Below are 22,056 nucleotides of genomic sequence, written 5' to 3'. Positions count from 1 at the left end.
TCCTTCTCGAGCTCTTCACTCATCCGCCTCCAACTCCCTCAGGGTCAGCCGCTTATCCAAGCAACGATTTGGGGGTAGATCTCTCTCCGCGGCAGGGGCCTCCCTCTGGAACACCCTTTCTGCCTCCCTGAAACTTGAGGAGAACCATCTCCGGTTCCGGAAGCACCTCAAAACCTTCCTCTTTGCTTCTGCTTTCTCTCCCCTGCTATATTCCTGACTGAAATTGCACTGAATCTGCAACTGGGCCACTCTCACCGATCCCGGTCCCTGGCCCTGCCACTCTCCCCCTGCACTGCCTCCCTGGCAACCCATGCACTGCGGGACTGTCTCTGTATCCCTACAGCCCCCCTTCCCAGCACTTATTCTGCACTTACCTTGCACTTGCCACCAGCTGGCCCTTATTTATCTCGTTATTCACTACCCCTGTACTGCACTTTCCCCTCTTCCCTTTCCCCTTCCACTTTTCCCTTCCCCTCCACCCATGCACTTGCGCGATCTGAATGACACCAGGCCTAGTAGGATCGTTGTCTGTCTTCCCTTTTGTTTCCCCCTCCTTGCCTCGTCGTACCTTGAAACACTTGTGTATAGGCGCGTTACAAATACCATATCATATCATATCCTGGGGTATGTATACACTCCTCCGGCACAGGGGGGTGGGGGGGCAACCAGGTAAGTACTGACCCAGGAAACTTCTCTCAGGAAAGAAGTATTACTTCACCTCCCTGCCTGGACTTTTTCCCCCAGGTACCCCGCAAACCAGAACTTTCAGAATAACCCTCCTCTCTCTTCCCGCTTCCAGGACAACAGATGCCTGAACCTGGGAGAAGCGAGACCTAGGATGGAAAATTATGGGGGAAACCTTCAATACCCGAGCTACTCTGGGAGAAGGGACAGTTACCCTTTCTGGGAAAAGCAGAGGTTTGACCAGAGACCTCCTTACAACTCAGAAAAAGTTTCCCAACTGGAGAGACATGTCCAGCAACTGACTAACGATCTGAGACGCACACTGAGGGCTCAGTCGAACCCTCAACTGGAATCTGCTGCCCAGAACACCCCAACACCCAGGTCTGATGCCCCAGGGTGGAAATGACGGGAGGAAACATCTGACAAACCACAGGTTCCCGAGAAAGGGGGCCGGGTGGAGGGGAGATGCCAAGTCCTAGAGGGAGCTTTCTTTCTCACCCAGACAGAACCCCTAAAAACCTTTCAGGCTGAAAGTGTGTCTTCTACCCCCAAAATGTTAGAACCCAAAGAGCAAAGGGTAAGTAGGAGAGGCCAAAGAATAACCCATTTTGTGGAGGACCTTAAGGTTATCCCATTTGAAAGAGAAGAGTCCTTGGTGGACACAGGTAAACAGAGCTTCTCTTTCAGGAATGGGTAATACCGCCCAAAGAAAAATGGGTCCCAAAAGACCCTGAATGGGACAGGGTACGTATGGAGACCGACCCAGAGCAAGAAATTCAACACCCAAAATGTGGGTCAGACTGAACTGAAAATGAGGGAGGTCCTTTCTCCCAACAGTTTCTGAGAACTGTCACCAAGTAAAGTTGTACAGCCAAGGAGCCGGGGAAAAGGATGATTTCCCAATGACTCCCATTGTGAGTTGCAAAGTTTTTTTTACAGATTCCCGAACTCCGACACAGAAAATTGCCTAAGATCACACGGTGTCAGAGTTAAATATTAAGGAAAGGACCACTGGGCTGTCAAATAACTTTCTTTGCATCTTGGAGGAGAAAGAAGGCTGGTGTTATGTACGGTCAAGATGATGGGTCAGTGTGAACTATCAGCTCTAGTGTATACTAGATCCCAAGCCACCCTCCTGTCCAAAAAGGCCTTTGAACAACTAAACTCAGGACGGGGGCAGGGCCACTAAATCTCCCTCACACCACTTACCAGACAACTCCAAAATATCGACGGGAATGACATTTACATTGAAGGGACTGTGGATGGGGAAATAAAATTTGGTGACATCCAGTTAAACATCCAGTGGTAGTGGTGACTCTAGAGGTCACACCTTGTTCAGTGGGGAACGATCTCCTGGAGAGGTTATCACCTCTTATCAACTGTGTAAACAAGGTCCTCTGGACCCAGACTAACCAGCCTATAAAATTGAAAATTAGTACCAATTATATAAGCAGGAATGATACCTATCATTTAACTGATTAAAGTTCTGAGAATGCAGAATTCCATTTCCAGAATTCCCAGGTCCCAGACATCACTGTCATCTCTGTAGGAGAACAAACTGGTGATGGGAACCCTTCTCCATTCTTGAAAATCAACCTTCCTCACAGTTTTAAGTGGCAATCAACACTGGAAGGGAACACCCTAACATTTTACAACAGTCCAAATCAGAGGGAACATGGAGTCCCTTGAAACCAGACAAGCAAGAACCCACTCAAAGTCTGACGGACAATCAGAAAAAGGGCGAACAGGTGTTTTTCCCCATTCATTTAAATGAGGGGGAGGAGGCGGAGCTCGCCAGAGTAGGCTTGAATAATGGAAGGAGCTTCATCAGTGAAGAATTATTCAGGATACTTCCAAAAGATCAGACTATTCCCACATTTAAATTGATAGACAAATGGGAAGTAGGTCTGGAAACTCCGAATTCCAAACATCTCCTGCCTATCAGGTGTATTCTAAAAATGTCCATTGGCAACAAAAGCACAGAGCATAATTGATGGGTCATGAGAGATGTCCCCTCCGCCTTTTATTTGGGCAGTGACATTCTCAATTGGTTCGCAATCAATTTGGACCTCATTAATAATAATAGCCTGGTCCCGACTGGGGGGTAACCCCATGGGCTTTGACAACATTGAAAGGGATTCCGGTCAGCTCAATTGCTGCCTTATGCTGATGAAGTTCAAGTGCGAGAAGAGGTTACCATCCCGGGACAGGTGCGACAATTCACTATTCCCCTAAAAATTAACTAAGGACAGAACCTCAAACCTCATAACGCCTATATACATTTAAATTCCCATCTCCAACAACAAGGTTTGTATTTAAAAACAGACACCTCTAGTAGACATAGAACATGACACCATTCGAATATTGGTGGATAACAGCGACCCTCGAAGTATTACTTTGGGCGCAGACACCTTTGTTGGAATGGCAGTTGATGCCCAACATCATTCTATTGACTTAGGTAATGAAATCATGGGACCAATCTCAAACAACTGATTTGACAACAGCGACTGTATTCCTCCAGAAAATATTTTTACTAGGCATGGGGGGAATTTCTTGCTGTACGAGTCCTGCCCCTATGGGTGGGAAGAGGTGACCTGTGACATAAGAAGGGAAGAGGTAGTGTTCCGAGTCAAGGACTACTTCCTTGAATTCCTAGAACCTGCTGTCCAGATCAACACCATCAAAAGAGATCTCTCCACCCAACTGGAGGATACCACTGAATTTGCCAAGCCTGAGGTCTTTCCAGGTTTCAAGCAGATGGTCGAGGAAAGGATCAATTTTGCTCATGCCTGTGAGACCGAGGAGCAAAGACAAAAGCTAAAACAGGTCTTCCTGGAATTCCAAGATATCTTTTCAGTGGAATCATACAACTGGACACACATCCAGTCATTCAACCACCATACCTACGGACCCCAAGATGGCTCCAAGACGGCTTACTTCTCGTGTCCATGGAGTCACTCACAGGGATTATTAAGAATTTAGAATCCCGTGGGATAATTTGTCCTATCAACAGTACCTTCAACAACCTGATACTCAGGAAACTCAATCCAAACAGCCAATGGAGACTATGTGCATACCTGAGGGAGCTGAACAAACGGGTTCACATGTCAAGATGGCCACTTCCCTACATCGATCAAGGGATGGCACAGATCCAAGGGTCGAAGGTGTACACTACCATTGACCTGACCAACGGTTACTGGACAGTACCCGTGAGTAGGGAAGACCGGTACAAGCTTGCCTTTACCTTCGGCGGGCAGCAGTACACATGGACCCGAAGCCACTTTGGATATATCAACTCCGGCAATTAGTTTAACATATTTCTGCATAAGACCATGCCCGACTTGGGTGAAACGGGAAACCTGTCCTATGTGGATTATGTTCTGATCAAGAGCTCAACTATGGAGGAACATATAGCAGAAATCTGCTATGTTCTAATCCATTTGCAGAAAGCTGGAGCAAAACTGTCCTTTCAGAAGGCACAGTGGTGCAAGACCCGAGTGAACTTCTTAGGGCACAAGATCACCCCTGACGGTCTTAGTCCCCAGGCGAAGAAGGTGGAAGCCTTCTTGAAATGAAAAGACCCTACTACCCTAGAATTAAGAAGCCATCTTTGACTCACTAATTATCGTCAGAGGTTCATTTGAAGACTACGGAGAGCTCACTTGACCCTTGGTCCATTTATTAAAGGCCGGAGTCAAGTGGGAGTGGGGTCCCGAATAAGCAGAGGCAGTTACACAACTGAAAGGAAGGTTTCCCCAGGCTCCTTGTTTGGCTTACCCCATAAAGAACAAGGAGTTCTACTTGGCGACAGGGTTCTCAGATACTTGCCTAACTGCAGTGTTGTATCAAAAGCACAACAAGGTCAACAACGTCATAATGTACGCGAGCATGACTTTGTCCTGTGTGGAGGAAAAATGCAATCTCTGCGAGAAGGCAATCCTGGCAACGGTATGGGTTGCAAAATTACCACCCATTCATCCAGGGGGAGCACATCATTATCAAGACTCCTCACCAACTCTTACAATATCTCCAGAGTGACAGAATCTGGGCAGGGAATGTTAGCAATTCCAGAATTACTTTGTGGATTCTGTCCATGCAAGGCTTTCCTGTGGAGGTCAGCTATGTCCAAAACAAGAAGAGACCCCTAGCGCAGGGGTTGGCGCACTTACATGATTGTGCTCAAGAAAACTGTCTCGAGGACGAAAGTCTAATGACCAACAACAACATGGAGGTGTACTTAACTTCCCCAAACAAGGTCTATGAAGAAAGACACGTGCCAGGGGATACCCACAGTTTATGTGGATGGATCCTCCTCCCATGTTGATAACAACAGGGAAAAGGAACTGGTGGCGGCATTGGAAATGGTTGGTGAATGATGCCCCAGAACCCTCTGCCGGTTATAAAATAGGACCCCGAAGTAGTCAGACTGCAGTATTGATGGCCATTCATCAGGACATCCTCACTGCAGTGCACCACCAACTAAATGAACTGATCATAATCACTGACTCTAATAATGTCAGGAATGGGTTTGTAGAGCACCTGATTAACTGGAAAAATCGAGGCATGCTTTGTACCAACAATAAACCCCTAACGCACGCCAAACTGATCCAGTCAATTGATGATCTGGTGACCTCCAATGTGATGACCATCTATTGGAAGAAAATAAGAGGTCATTCCAAAACAGAGGGACCAGATAAGAAGGGTAATGCCCTGGCTGACAAGCTGGCTAAAACTGGCGTTCTGCAGGGGGAATTTTATAGAAACAGAATCCCTACTGGGTGAAATCCAAATTGCCGCTGTCACAAGGTCTCAAACTCATGCTAAAAGCAAACCCTGAACTGCTGAGTCACGTAAAGATACCCCAGATGCAGATTTGATCACCACACAGAAAGAGGACACGATCATTGGGAAATGTTACATCATTGGGAAATGTTATCCACATGTTGAAGACCCCATGAGTTTTCCTCTAACAGAGTTGGATTATATTGGTAAAAAAGGATCTCCGGGTGTTGATGAAAATTTCCAAGATGTTCCGGATCCAAGATGGTTTGTTGGTAAGGAGAGCCCTATCTGGCTGTGACCGGTGGGTGGTACCTACCTCATTCAGAAGCCTAATGTTGAACCACGTCCATGACATGGCCTCTGACAGTCCTAGGGGGTTTAACACATTAGAAATCTTGCACAAGGTTGCCTACTGGTCACACATGGGCCAGGACCTCGATACTTACCTAAAGGGGTGTCTTGTGTGTACTCAATTTCAACCCAGTTCACTCACACACAGACCTCCCCTACAAAAAGGGGAATGACACTGCCTTGGTCAGATTTGCAAGTCAATTTCACCGGGCCAGTGATTCACTCCCCTAGAGGACACAAGTACATGTTGACTGTGACATGCTTGTTCACACAGTGGGCACTGTGTCTTCCAGCCCTGAATTGTGAGGCAGGGACAGCTGCTGCACTAATGATCGACCACATCTTCTCTCATGTCTGCCTCCCACAAAAGATTGAGTTGGACCGAGGAAGCCATTTTACCAGTGAGGTGATGGCGAAGATGTGGGAGATTCTAGTGCTAAAAGCGGAGGGGTTGACAGGGACATAATTTGGTGGTTCCTGGGGTCCCAACTGCAAACCCTGAGGTTTCCTTTGCTACCCCTGTGGTCTACCTTGCTACCACTAAAACATTTTTTTGAAATCACCTTTTTTTTTAATGTTTACTTTTCTTTTTTTTACATTGAAGCTCCTGGGCTGTGGCCGGTGCCATGTGGATCTTTGTTGTTGGAATAGCTGGAATTTATGTTGAGGCCTCTTAAAAAAGACAGGGGGTTTCACAGGTGTACAACTTTGAGCAGTGACCCTAAATAAGAAAGAATACGAATAACAAACAATTTGTCTTTCTGGAATTCTATACAATAATGGCTAGACTCATTAAAGGAGTGAAAGGTCATGTTCTATCGCTTCCCATGATGTCACTTCGGGTTGGGGGTCAAATGACATCACTTCATGTGATGTCATCAGAGGTCAAGGGTCATGTGATGTCACTTCCGCTACCCCTGGCATTTTGGTGAAATGATGTCCATGGGGGTAGAGAGATACAACAATACAATTGTGAGTATCCTAAAGAAGTTTGTGGCAGTCTCTGGACCCAGTTGGGACATCCGATTACCACTTTTCCTGACGGCTATTAGGTCTAGACCATCTTCTGAAACAAAGATGTGCAGTGCAATCAAAGGCCCCAAACTGAAGGGCCATGTGAAAAAGGCCTACCTGTCATTGCCAAAGGAAAGGCGCATTTTAATTCACAAAGCAAAAAGGAATTCAAAGGTCACTTCCACATGAAAAACAGGATTTTAAACACTGACACAAAAACAGCTTTGCATGTGTGTTTGCTAATCAAAGCAAGACATGACAAAAATATTCTCCTGCCAACATAAAGATGTCAGAGAAAAGACATGGTGTGTGTGTTGACAAACTGTAAGATAGGTTATGCTTCACATGGAAAACACTGGCAAAACATTTGAAAAGAAAAGCCTGTATGGTTGCCATGAAAAGTACCTGTAGGCCAATTGGGGCAGACTATGCGGGTGCCTTTCAGTGAGGGAAATCCAGAGAAGGCTAAAACAAAAATGTAACCTAAGTACAGATTGGAAAAGCACATCACATTACTGGCTGAGAAAAAAATTCAGCATTTTCACTGAAACTGTCACCCATCAAAAAGGTGGTGCACTGTGACAATTCAGACTTACTTTTCAGCAGGAAAATGAACAGCAGATAATTAAAAGTGTATTTTATTAATGACTGAAGGAAAGAGCCCTGTACTTTCAATGAAACCGCAAAGTAGACTCTGAAAACACACTGTATGTCAAGGAATCAAGGCTGTTAGAAAATGCAATATGGGAGTCCATTTCAGCCAGGGACAAAGGGTGGTGCTCTGGGCAAACTTCACCAAGAACTACCCCACTGCAAGCCTGGCTTTAACATCCCCTCAGCTGTTTAAAACTGCAATAAAGGGGGGCTGCTAAGAGGTGTCGAAAAAGACTTTCCCTAGACTTGGTGTCTTTGAAAGGGCAGTTCTGAGCAGGCCAAAATCTCTAGCTGGTACATCCCAGGTATTTACAACTGCAGGCAACCAACTTCAAAGAGAATAATAAAACACTGACGAGAGAGACAAATGGTTTGAAGAAAGGGAAGCTCATATTTGCACATATGAAGATTCCATTTGTTTAAAAGGACTATTATAACTTCAGCCATTTTCTCAGCAACCGTACGTCGTACTTTGATTGACATGTCATTTCCTAGGTAATTTCCAGCCGATTTTGGTGATATAGAATTCATCCACCTATGACTCAGGGAAATATAATGGGGTTTCTGGCTGATCTGGACATGTTCCAAATTGGTTGGTGAATGGTTGGAGGGTAAAATTCTTTTATGCTTTTTGTAAAAACAGCAGAAAATGGCCAAATGACCATGCAACATGGTGCAGACCTGGGTGTTGTTTTTATAAAATTCCCCCTTACTAGCTGAATCGGAAAATATATATATTATGGCAGTGGCTAGTAAACTTATGATGTTTCACCACATAACTAGTTTTTGCGAAACATTTGACATGAGAACAAAGGAGATTGAAAATGTGAATTGACATATGTCTGCTCCAGACTCCTAAACTAATCCACCGAGAGGTGCAGTAGTTGGGAGGAGAGAGAAGGGTAACTGTCCAATCCTATTTGCAAGAACTCTTGCAGGGTAGTCCCCAAGATTGTAAACGTGATGGAGTCATTGCTGCTATATAAAGTGGAATACACTATGAGGAAGGGGGGGGTTGCTAACAATTACCGTGAGAGAGAGTTGCTGAAACGTACCATCTGACAACCGCAAGGAATCATCGAAGGAGATTCGTGAGATTGCATCTGGGTGGAGGTGTCCATTTCTGGGGAGGCCTAAAAGCTGCCTGGGTCATATGGTGGAGTGCTGGTGGCCATCCTTGAGGGTGGAGTGGCCAGATCCGTTCCTTATCCTCCAAGAGGGTCCTGAAATGCAGCTGGCTTTCCGGAACTTAAAGCAGAAGTTTTCTATGTAAGTAGAACTGAGCCCTGGGAAACCAAAACGTGGGGTGTCTGCTTGCCTTACATTCTTTCCCTTTATAGTGGGTGGGGGGAAACTGTGTAGATCCTTAGCATAATGAACTAAAAATATTTATTTAATTAATTGCCGTTGGCAGAATACCACAGGGTGATTTTTGTGTGCATTTGAAATTAACAAAGCTCATTCCTGGTGTGCGCTGAGAACATTAGGCTATAATTTAATAGGGTGATCCTATTTGTCCTGTTAACCCCTACGTCTTTAGGAAGAGGGTTGTCTTTGCTTTGTCCCTAAACAAAAACAAATCCCTAAACTGCAGCTTCCCCAACACAGGCCTTTAAGTGGAGGGGGTCTGAAATCCAAAATTCTTCAAGCAACCTCATTTTTCTGTCAGACGTCCCAAACACAGACCAAAGTAGGGGGCGGGGGTCTGAAAAACAAACTGCTAAGTCACCCTGCGTTTATTTTAAAGCAAAAGTGTGGGTGAAATTATAATTGCCATATGCATTTGCACAAATTCTTAAGACTGAACTGCTAGCCTTTTAAGCATGCAGGAAAATCGCAATTGCTCAGCATGGTCTATGTAATTGTTTTCTTTTTATTGATCAGTTTAATAATTTTCTTAAGTGAAATTTGTAGAAAGAAAGGTATTGTAATTTGGGTTTTTCCTAACCGTTTGGCATGACTGACTTGTGTAACAAGAAGTGAATTGTGAACCACAAGAAAGGTGGCATGTGTTGTTTTGTGTGATTTCTATTATGTATAATTCAAATAAATACTAATATATTTCCTATACCCGGCCTGCTTCTTGGCTCACTGTGGGCACAGGGGGGGTAGATTTGTGTGACTCTATACAAGTCTATAGTAAGGCCAGCACTTAAAAAAAACGTACTAGAGTATTGTAGGGCTCTTTGATTGGGGGTGGGAAGAAACTCCCCGGGTTAAGGCTGGTCTCAATATAATGCAGCAATGCACATTCCATTATGAGAATATATTATAAGCAAGCACACTGATTATCAGACCATTTAAAATGCTAGGAAACTAAAAGAAACAATTCCAGTTCCCTTTGCTCATGCCAGCCTCATCAACATACCAACAACATCGATTGCAGGATGTCCCTTTGGTGATGCAGTATTGTTGATAATTGTGTCATCTGTGAGAACTCTGTGCTAGACTTTAGCATAGGCATGCATTTAATATTGTAAAATGAAGAATCCTTTTTAACCTTTACTTTTCTGAAGGGAAAACCCTCATTATTGCAATGGTATAAAAAATGCATGTCGTGCATTTGAATATGAACGTGATTGCTTAACACCGTGTATGTGTGTATTGATGAGCAAGACTACCAGAGATAATGTGAAGTGCCACCAATACAACCAATGAGGTTTTGGCCGTTTTGCATATTAAAAGAGCATGTTGGGAAGATAAGAATGGCCAAAGAGCTTTATATCGGTCATATGTCTGTGCGAGTTGGATGACTGAATCACTAAATGCATGAAGCATGCTGGATTCGGTATGCATTTCCTTGTTTGTTTTTTAAAAAGAAAGAAATAAGTCACCCTAACAATAAAGCTTTTGTAAATATCAAGCATATATGTCTGTTTGGCCAGGAAAGACTTTAGCTGTAAGAGTGAAATGACTAACAGCTCAAATTTACTTGCACACTGTTGTGGATTGGCTTTATATTTAAAAAAAAGACAACCAGCAAATTGAGCTCCTCTGGCAGTCTGCTGCCCTAGGCATGAGCCTAGTCGGCCTTGTTGTAAATATGTCTCTGAGTGGCATTATTTACTGAACCTCCCATTTAGGTAGATAGAATGATGTCACGATTGTTTAACTGACAGCTGAAGATTGGATGCAGTGGTTTGGTTATGTTATGAAAACGCACAAATGATTGCATACTTTTGCTACCACTTAAGCAGTAGACTATTTATTTGCTTATAATTGTTCATTTATAATGCGCCCGGGATCGGGATTCAAACCTGTGTTGCGCTGCATCGTCTTGCTTCCAAGACAAACACGTTGCCCCCGAGCTATCCTTCCTCCCCTATAGTAGTCATTTAAATGCCTTAACTAATTCATCTGATAGATTTCATTGATTTATTACAATAATTGATATTATGTATTTTGATGTATTTATATGTCTCGGGAGGATAGCTCAGGGGCAACATGCTCGCCTTGGAAGCAAGACGACACGGAGCACTGCAGTTTCGATTATGAGGTCAGCGCTTAGAAACCTCTGGGTATAAAGCGCGATATAAATAACCTATCATATCACATTACATGATTATATTGTTCCCATTACTGTGTTTCCATAGGCACCAAATGTTTTTAAAGGCTATTTTGCCACAATGTTTTGTTAGGTTGCAATACAGTGCACGAGCACAATTCAGCCAACACCCAACTTGGTCAAGAGACGCAGCCTCTCTCCTCCTTCCTCTCTTCTGTAGCCTAAATAGCTTTCGAAAGGTGACGTGGTCCCTTCACTAGCCCCACGAGACCCCTGGTACAGATCGTTTATGTGCTAATCTCTGGCAGCCGCTACCAGCTCTTGGAAGGACAGTTCTTCAAATCTGGAGAACAGGAAGGGGTGCACATTTGCAGGTTGTGTTGCTGTGTAAGGCCTGCTCTGCCCTTACACGGACCAACCAACTCGACTCCCAGATGTCCGACCACCTTACACTACACACACGACCCTCATGATCACTCCTACGCTAACCTAACACGACTAGGCTCTCCTCTCTTTAGCCAACAGCAGCAGTTAATTAGAGCCAGCGCTGTAGGAGTCTTTCAGATCTTGGGCTACTCCCTATGGGTACGTGCCCCCAAGCTTCCCCGTCAAAAGCACAGGAAGCAGATTGCCACTCAGGAACCGGGTACCTCTGAGGTGCAACCATCAAGAACAGAGGCTCCACATCTGCCTCGCCCACTGCCCCACTAATGGCCTCTCTCATCACAGGGCGCTTTACAAGACCACTTACATCACTGGACGTCAAGAAACGCAACAGTGTCAATTATTCAAAAATCAAACACTGTGTGCGCATGTGACCAACATTTACATATGTGCCATTGTTACAATTTATCCTGCTGGAATTCTTTCGTCATTTTGGGATGTATGGCAAACAAAACAATGCAGATGATTTGAATTAACAACAAAACACGAGTTGGTGGCTGTTATATTCGCCTGACGTCACGCGTGCGCGGTGACGTCAGGCTTAATGTCAACAAAGGGACCGCCCTGCTGTGGTGTGCACACTTACACCAGATTTGATGGAGCATGTTTCCAGGGGGTGCTTTTTGGCGATAGTTGGGGACATTGCACAGTAATGCACATTCATTGCAATATTACAGCAATTCTAAAAGAGCGCGTGTGTACATTAGTTGAAGGCTGACTGCCTTGTGTGGCTCTGGTCTGCTGGACTAATAGGAAGGTCCTGGTTGCACAGCAGAGCTGCTGACAAGGGAGCAGGCAACAGTGTTCTTATGGCAGGAGGTTTCAAGGAATGCGCCTCGTGCACACTGGCCCCATAAATCCAGTGTTTATCTGCTCTTGTCCCCTAATCTGGCCAGTCAGGCGTTGGCATTTCACCAATAAAGTGACAGCCATCCAGAGATGGCTCGAGCCCGCAGTGATGTGTGTAAATCCTTGCAGAGCCTTTGGATTTTACACTGGCACCGAGTCCCTGAGCCCAGCAAATCAATCTAGGCTATCATTTAACAGTTCTAATATGAAATAAAAAAAACAGGGGTCCATTTTACCTCGTTTAATACGGGATTTCTTCGCGCCTGGTCGCGTTCGGGAGATTGAGAAGGCATTCTGCATACACTGGCGCCCTCTGCTGGAAAGAGGAAGAAAAACACGTTCATTAACGGGAGGGAAGAAATCTAAATGAAGCAAATCCATGCATAAATAATTCCGTGTAAAACGTACCCAAGTCCAATTGCTGTAACTGACCAACATGGATCCGCACGAGCTGCGCAATCAGAGCTCTCTGGAGACGTGGAACTGTAGGAGCACCATGGGAATTCAGTTTCAAAAGCCCCAGTCTACGGGATTGATGTGTATTGCTTTATTTCGACAGAATAGTCATAAAAGCAGTTCCCAGAAAAGTTAAGCTGTAGGAGCTGCTATTTTCCGCATAATGTTGATCTATTTTTATTTGGTTTTAAGGTAAAGCACTGACTGTGTAATTTTAATGGCGTGATTATGAGCTAAGAATGTGACGGGTAACTACTGTCTTTTTTTAAACTTTTCTGTGAACTGTTTTTATGACTATTCTGTCGAAATAAAGCAATAAAGTGTTATTGATATTCTCATCGCTGAACTCACGGATGCAGTGGGGCCCATCTCCTCCAATGCCACAGCACAGCAGTCCAGCACAGTAATTCATTTATTTGTTTTTTTTTTATAACGCGCTAATACCATACCCGAGTTTGGTTTCATTGCGTCTGTGCCAGTACAGAATATTGAAGTGGCACCTTTCGTGCTCGGCCTGATTGATATGCAGGAAGTTATCTGACTGCAACGTGGAGGGAAGCGGCATGGGCCTGATTGTCCTCCTGTAGACCTTTATATGGTATGATGGGTTATTTATAATGCGCTTAATACCCAGAGGTTTCTAAGCGCGGACCCGGCGATCGAACCTGTGATGCGCCATGTCGTCTTGCTTCCAAGGCAAGCACCTTGCCCCTGAGCTATCCTCCCGAGACAAAAGATGAAATGCCCATCTGGGCCCCAGATTTGGGGGCGATTGTCCAATGCACTTATTCGCCTGAATACAGTTCCATCCTCTTGGCGAAGCCCTACAATCGTCCCAATCTATAAAAAGGGAGGGAGAGAGAGCCCCGGGAGCTATAGGCCGATATCCTTACTGGATACTGCAGGCAAACTTTGGCGAAAGTAATCCTTAAACATCTACCGGACTGGACAGACATGAAGGAGATCATTGACCCCCCTTTAGGCTGGTTTTCAAAAGGGGAAAAGTGCCACTTATTCCTGCTTGAACAGAAATACACAACATTGCGGAAATCTAAATGGTATGCTGTCTTCATTGACCTTAAGACACCTTCTGACTGGGTGCCTCGGGATACTCTGTGCCAGGATTAGTCAAACCGGGGAATCCCAGGTGATTTGCTATCCATAATTCAACAGTTATAGTCCCACAATAAGGCTGTGGTCTAATGGGGGATGGGGGGACGCGAGGGGGTGAGGGGGGGGGGGGGTTGTACCGAATCCTTTCCTGTGAACAGAGGGGTTAGGCACGGATGAGTCATTGAACCCCTCTTGTTCTGAATGTATATAGAAGAGGTAATCAAGGCACTCCTTGTAAACTGTCTGGATCAACCAAAATTAGGCGTAGGTTCAATACAGGCGTTATTCTTCGCGGATGACTCTGTAATTCTGGCTACGTCACCAATTGGTCCGAGAGGGACCTCTACCACCTTTCTGAATAAACGCAAGGGGCTTCGGCGGCTTGAAGTGAGCGTAGGGAAGACTAAGGCTTTGGTGTTGAGGCCCAAGTCTTCCAAACCCCCAAAAATGTGTTGCAATGTGAACGATCGCGAATGGCTAGAAGCAACGTCTTATGACCGCTTGGGTGGGAGATTTATGGAAAGTGGATATTGCTCAGCCCACCAGGATACATCTTGCACCAATTTTGATGAAAACAGATTTTTTTACCCATGGAAAGGGGACAGTTTCACCAGCGCTCAAAATGTACAGGGCACGCGCTAAACCTGCAGCCCTGTATGGTGCAGATATATGGGGCTGTGTAAATCATGACAAAGTGAGCGTGGCTGAAAATCTATTTTTAAAAATAAATGATTATGCCCCTTTCTATTTATTTATTTATTTATTTTGACATTTGTAGAGCGCACACATAGGAGCAAACAGTGACATTTGCAGCATAAGGTCATGGATTGAGGCAAAGGCAAAGTGAGCAAGTGCAGCTATACTCATGCTAATCCAGTTTCAGAGATTGGGGGGTGCATAGATTGGGCCAGAGCAGAGCCTGTATCTCGTGTCGTGCTGACTGCAGGCCAGGGTGGAGGACTGCAAGTTGGTGAGAATAACCATGTTTTGAGCGTTTTGCGGAAAACTGGATCCTCCTGCTTTGGATCGTTCCAACTTCGGTTGACTTCGTTTGTGGGAGTGTTGGGTTCTGGTGGGTCTGATGGATTGTACTTTGTTAATGTTGTGTGCTAGGTACGGAGGGGCTGTCCCAAAGCATCAATTCACTTGGAGCTGGATCTCCGACCGATAGGAGACCAGGTGTGCTTAAGGCCTGCAATGTATACGGTGAAGATCTGGGAGCTCACCAGCCGCTCGAGCTACAGGGAAGCGCTTTCCCATATTGCGAGCCTGGAGTATGTGAACAGAGGATAGCACAGGGGCAACGTGCTGGTCTTGGAAGCAAGACCACGCAGAGCAAAGACCACGCAGAGCAACACGGGTTCAAATCCCGGATCCGCACTTAGAAACCAAACTCAGGTATTATTAAAAAAAAACACAATAAAAAAGGGGATGAGGGGGTCAATGTTCTTTCTGACTTGAATGTAAGCTCTTTGTGTCTTAATCTGCACTCAATTGATAAAACAGGTGGTGCTGGGTTTCAAAAAGCAGCTTTGGGTTACTCAGGGAGGAAACTAGTGGAGGCCTGCGCTCCACTGCAAACAGGTCCAGAACATCTTTGAGGGGAAAACTGATATTGGCTTCGAGAAGTATTTGTATGTGGTTAGTCGGCCATTTTGAATGCTCTTAAGGTAGCCTCTTTCGCCAGCCGCTGGTGTGGGACATGGGATTGTGCTTGCCCTGTATGGGGCTTTAAATCCAAAACAGTGGCTCACTTCGTGTTACTATGACTATCGGAAAGTGCTGTTTATCCTAAAAAAAACGTACGACGTGTTAATCAGGCAATGGCGTTCATTAGACAAACAACTGGTGGGAACACGGTGAACTTTGCTGCCAAATACATGTATCGAGCGTGCGCCATCAAATCGTAGAGATGAGCCTCGTTGCAACCTGTATTGATGCTAATTGCATCCCGCTTTACAATTTACATGAACATGTTGATCCTTCATTGTAGTGCGAATGCTTGAGTGTTATATTTCAGTTGAAGACACATTGTGATCAATGTATTCGTCTTTGTGTGAACAATGTTATTTATGGCTGTGGCCGTGTCCGTGTGCAGTGAGTACTCAAGTTCAGAGGTACTTTGTTCTGTTCCGTAAGCTACATAAGCCCTCAATTGCCATAAGGGTAAGGGGGGAGAGACAGACTCTGGCAGCTCCTTAAGCTGTCGGGCGTTCCTTACCCTGTGGCTGGATAAATTGTGAACCTTTGCTTGAATCTAGAGAACCAAGTGTCTGTTATATTCTATTTTAAGCGTTCTACTCGAACCTTGAAAGCACCCAATCCAACCACTGTGTGTCTATTGTTGTGATACCATTGAGAAAAACTCAATTTTGTATTTCTTCTAATTTTCAAATTTGAATTGTTGGCCATTTCTGATTTGTTTCATATGGCCGATTTATTAACTTCGGGTATGCCTCAAAATTTGCGTCAGAAGGGATTGACAATACCTGCGGCACGACTCCCTTGTCTCTCTCGTAGGATTGTCCATCTTCCTTCTGTTACTATGTCAGGTAGCTCCCATTGCACAAAGATTCCATCAACCCTTGATCATATTAGTGAAGTTCTCCCAGTTTTTGACACTCTGTCTCCCAATGAGCCCTTAACGAAGGAACACACTAAAAGTGACGCCATGAGAGCGGCTCTTCCACTCTCAGACAACACAATGTTGCATACACCCTTGCCATGTATGACTACGAAAAGAAGAGGCGCTAAGCACTTAGATAGACCTTTAACGTCCTCTCCATGTTCCGATCCTGAACTCTCACTACATGCTAGACACTCTGATTCGAACAATTCGATACTGCAGGATTCTCAGAGCGTAATGAATCTTATTTCAGCCAGTTCACGTTTGGAGTGTTCACCAACTTCCCCTTCAATTTCCTTTGTCTATCCGACTCCTCGCAGAGTCCAAATACAAGTCCCACAGGAACTTTCCTTTCAAAGTGCTGTGGGAAAACTCACTTATCAGAATCCATTTAACACTTCATTAGCTAATCTGGTGGACAAAACAAACATGCCATCTAAGAGCCCATCTCCTGTTACAACAACATCACCAGTGCGGACTATATTACCAGTTGATTCTCATCTCCCTTTGGCTACTCTCCCAATAGAAGCCAGGGTTGCTCTATCAACATCCGACATTACTTTGGCCGCTATGCAGCTAAATTTGCAAAGTCTGTTTAAACTATTTGAATGTCTAGACGCCAAAGTTACTGCTCATTCAGTAGAAGCACACGAAACCTTAGTACTACTCAAGACTTTAGCTGATAATCTGTCATCAAATCCTCGCGATTCTTGTACCACTAACAATGCTCATGATGACGATATTTCAATTGTGACCATCGGATCTACAAGTCCCATGTCCCTTAATTTTCCACCTCCGCAGATTATACCGGCAATTGCGGATATTATTACTTCTGAAGGACGGCTGAATCCTGCCACTACTTATGATCTGGTGAATGATGCACACACCATTCTCCCAACTGATTCTTCTACCTTAGTGCTCGCACCCCCCCAGCCCCTATGTCTTCTGCGATTACTGTTGAGAAAGGAAATGATATTCCGTACTTACCCGCAAGAAAAAACAGAAAAAAGACCTCCAAAATTTCTCACAATACCCAGAAAAAAAACAAGAAAAACTCTAATCTGGTTATTTTGACATTACAGAAGCAAACTATGAAAACTTTCTTTCAAACTTTAATCCCGGTACCTGAGTCTTTGGTAGCACCACAAGCTCCTCAAGATCCAATACAAGCGCCAGTGTCTAAACAACTTTCACCTACGCTCGTTCCCGATTCAGTTCCTACTATTAGTAGTGCAAATTCTTGTCCTCTGACCCAAGCGACAACTGCTTCTTTGGCAAGTAAGCCAGTTCAAACTCTTGATCCATCCTCTTCCTTAGTGCTTCCTGTCTCTGGTCTGCAGAATCCTAAACCCATTTTAGAACTTCCTACTGTACCTCTGGCTAATATTGTAGCGTCTTCTCCAAACCTGATTTTAATTGCCCCACCTCCGTGTCAGAACCCTTTACAGTCCAATATTGGGTCCACTATCCCAGTGTTGCCTCCAGTGTCGATTACTACCATGGCCTCTAGCCATCCTCCCTTAGATGCTTTGATTCGTGAACTTGAGTTAGCCTCCACTTGCCAACTTCCAAACAAATGTAAAGGCCAAACAAACCTAGCTGTTAGTGACAAAATTGTGCCTTCAGCCACCAAAAAGAACATTGACTCTTCCACCACAGTCTCGGCGGAACAAATACGTGAGGCTGTAGATGCATATTTGGCCTCATGCTCTCAGTCTATCCCTTCTAAGCTTCCCCAAAAACCAAGTGGTCCAAATTCGTCGCTGAGCCAGTGGCTCTTACCGAGTTCTATGCCAACATCCATAGTAACTCAACAATCTTCTCTGCGTACTGACAATCGCCCTCACGCTACTCCAGCTCACGCTTCAGATCTACCTAAACCTAATCTAAAGGTTCCTTTTTACTATGTAACCCACAATTCCCGAAATAACATCCCAGTGGTACCCACTTCTCATCCCTTGGCATGGCGCAAATGCCATTCTTTAATTTTGAAGTGTTGAGGAGGAAACTTTGGCACCTATGATTTAAACCGCCGTAGTGTGCTCAACATCTTCTCTGAAGTGGTGGAGCTCGAAGACATAAGCTCGAATGACATTGAGCAGATTGAATTCATCTCTGAGAATACTTGTTCGGTGGTGCGTTTGTGGATACCTTCGGGTATCGTTCTAAATACCATCTGGAAACCAAAAATGCAATTATTTTCGATGGGGTTCTTATTAGAACAAGACCCAGCATTTATAAATGGGGACTCCAATGTAAAGCAACCATCTTATCAATCTAGCGCAAGCCTCCCTTTGATGCAGAACAGTGGTCGTGTCGAGTCGTACATGTCATAACCATTAGAAACACTTAAAGACCATCTCATTAATGTTGCTAGTTGGAACACTAGAGGTTATTCTCATCTACAAACCTCTATTGCTAACTTCCCAGCTGTCATGGACATAATAGCATTACAAGAAACTTGGCTCCTGCAAACACCTGTATGGAACAATTACGAGATTGGTCTGCTTCCAGCCATTGGGAGTCAAAGAGGTCGACCATCATCAGGTTTATTGACAGGAGTAAACATATCCAGTGGTTTCGCCATTGAAGCCTGGGATTCCGTTTCTGCCTTTATCCAACTTGTCAAGATTACAGGTCCAGCACACACCATTGCATTGATTAATATCTATCGCAATCCTTTAGGGTTGACTGATACTGCTTTTTATAAAGGTTTGTCTAGACTTTTAGATTTGGTATTCCTTTCCCAAGATATTACGGATACCCTTATTGTAGGTGATCTTAACTTGGACTGTATTAATCCTAAAGTAAAGATCACAATGGAGAAGGTTAAGCGATGGACCTCCTTCATGTCAAATCGCCATTTTCACATGACCAATGGTGAAATTCAAGGCGATATTCCGGCTCAGCCCACATGGCATAGAGGTTCCATATCTACTACAATAGACTATATGTATACATATACCAACTTATCTGGACAAATAAGCACTTTTAAAATAAAATATTTCCACAAGTACATAGTGATCACCATCTACTAGTGCTTACAATTAAGTGGAATTATTTACCTATCAAAAGGTCATACTATACGAATGACCTAATAGTTAATAATGCTAAAACGCGCCTTCGTTGGTCAAATAGTAACTTGTCCTCTCTGGCTCGTTTTATCATCCTAAATGATAGCTCTATTTGTCCAAAACAGTATACTAACCTTCTCCTTACTTTTGATTCCCGTATGAAAAGTAATGTGCTCCTTCCACACAAACATACCTTCAATCCATTAATCAAGGCTAAAAAGAATGAATATCATCGTGAAAAAAGAATGATTCTCAAAATGAATTTACCTAACTCCATTCAACAGTTGCGAATCGTTAAGAGCAAATTCCATAATTGGATGAAACAACATCGTGCACACATTTTACAACTAGATGGTGAACTTATGCTCAAATTAATAGCAAATAAGAATACGGCCGAAACTTGGGCAATTTTCAACCAATGTGCTAATACATCTCAAGGTACTCTACAGGTCACCAGTGTTACTGAGACCCAATGGATTGAACACTATTCTAGCCTATATGCAGACTCGACGTTTGTGCCTTTGGTCAAACTATCTAGCGACTCCGAGCGTTGGTCTCTTGCTTGTTCCCCACTTATACTTGAAGATTACATCAGACATATTAGCTCTTCTCGGGCTAAAGGCCCTGATGGCCTTAGTAATCATATGTTTAAATTGAACCCTATAAAGTGGGCTGAAATATTAAATAATCTCTTCCAATCTATCATCAGGACTCGCGAGATTCCCAACTCTTGGAAAACATCTATTATAGTTCCTATTCACAAAAAGGGCGGCCGCACTTTACGTGCAATTATAGACCCATTGCCCTTTTTGATGCCCCCGGAAAGCTTTTTTCAAAACTTATTTTGAGGGACTTTAACATCTGGACCAAAGCAGCCCATGCAAGAGACCCGTTTCAAACAGGTTTCCTTGCAGGGCTAGGCACAAATATTAACTTGTTCTGTCTTAACGCTCTTAAATCTCAAGCGCAAAATACCAAACAAGCACTTTATTTTGCTTTTGTGGATCTCCACACGGCATTTGATGCCATCTCTCGTCCGATTCTCTTTGCAAAACTTACCAGAGATAAGTGTTCGCCCACTCTACAACAAATTATTCAGTTGTTGCATGGGGAAACCTCAGTGCGCATTAGACTGAACCTAGAAGGTCTTCTATCTAGAGCAATTCCAACTGCTCGTGGCCTTAAACAAGGCTGCCTTCTTGCGTCAGCAATCTTCAACTACTATATGTATGACGTGCGCAAGGTTTTCAAGGAAATAACGTCGGACTCCCCCAGGATAAACAATTGCCAGATCCAAACTTTAATGTATGCCGACGATTTGGTGTTAGTTTCCAAAACCCCAGTTGGACTACAAAAACTTCTTGATGGCTTTAATAGCTTTATAATGGCCAATGATTTACATGTGAATACAACCAAAACCCAGGTTGTCGTCTATAGACCACGTAATACAATAAGATCTCTTTCATCTTGGTCCATTAATCACATAAATCTGGCGATAGTATCAAGCTATGTTTACCATGGTATGGTCTTTGATGTCAGTGTCACTACTAATGCTCACCTCGATGCTATTAAGTGTAAGCTTAACTCTGCCATCTCCCAAACCAAAATTATAATGCATCGATATGGTGCTTTTTCGATGCAACCAGCTGTCCTCTTTTGGAAACAAAAAGCCACCCCATGTATCCTATATGGCTTAGAGTCTCAATCACCATGGCTACCAAAAGTCTTTGATAAGCTCGAAGGCAAATTCTGGAAAGCCATTCTTCAGCTGCCTCAATGTATTCCGATCGTCTGGATACGGTATGAATTGGGTCTCACTTCTCTCTATGCCCAGTATCAGTGGAGAACATGTGCCTTACTGCGGAAAACTCTCCTACCTCACCGTGAGCACAATCTTTTTCAATTTTTATCAAATTATATTTTTCATACTGAACACTCTTTTGTCAAACAGTGGTTGCGGGCACTTTATCGCACTTTGGTAGAGGCAGATTCATCACTTAAATTGCTCTTGACCAATCCAAACAAAGTAAAACAATTAATTTACCGCAATGATTGGATTAACACTCGAAACAAATGCTTGCAATACAAGTCTGCAATTCCTGAAAAATGTCGACATAAGAGATTGGGATGTATTGAACCTTATCTCTTAAAATTTCCCTGTAAGAGAACGCGCTCAGCCATTCTCAGAATGCGCCTGAACTTATGGCACATTCGTGAACTTTTGGCCAAACGGAAGGGCAGTGAGGAGGTGGCCTCCTTTTGTAGATTTTGTGGTGATACTAAAGCCGTAGAAACCTTAGAGCATATACTTTCACTTTGCCCCGCGCTAATTCAAAAACGCTTAAAATGTTTCTCATGGCATTGTAGCTACCTAGGGAACTTAGAATCAGTAGAAAGATGGTCCACATTATTGCTGACGACCAACGTTTCTCTTCAAATTGCCATTGTCAATTTTCTTTATGGAGTGAACTTAACCTGATAAACAATTGTTGCTGTTTACTTGA

The 22,056-nt window shown here is 44.0% G+C and overlaps 1 protein-coding gene across 1 annotated transcript in view; it reads right to left on the bottom strand.

Annotated features, from left to right (window-relative positions):
• The window catches only part of LOC138514462 (uncharacterized), a 791,313-nt gene that overhangs the window by 590,117 nt on the left and 179,140 nt on the right, over positions 1-22,056 (bottom strand). Inside the window, exon 3 of the mRNA XM_069629962.1 lies at positions 12,520-12,599. Coding sequence (XP_069486063.1) covers positions 12,520-12,599 — 80 coding nt within the window. The remainder of the gene's footprint in view (positions 1-12,519; positions 12,600-22,056) is intronic.

The sequence above is a fragment of the Ambystoma mexicanum genome, chromosome 12 (genome assembly GCF_040938575.1).
Source record: "Ambystoma mexicanum isolate Mex_15411 chromosome 12, UKY_AmexF1_1, whole genome shotgun sequence".
Lineage (NCBI taxonomy): Eukaryota > Metazoa > Chordata > Amphibia > Caudata > Ambystomatidae > Ambystoma > Ambystoma mexicanum.
Note: the sequence above shows the minus strand (reverse complement) of the source record. Positions and strands in the feature narration are given on the sequence as shown.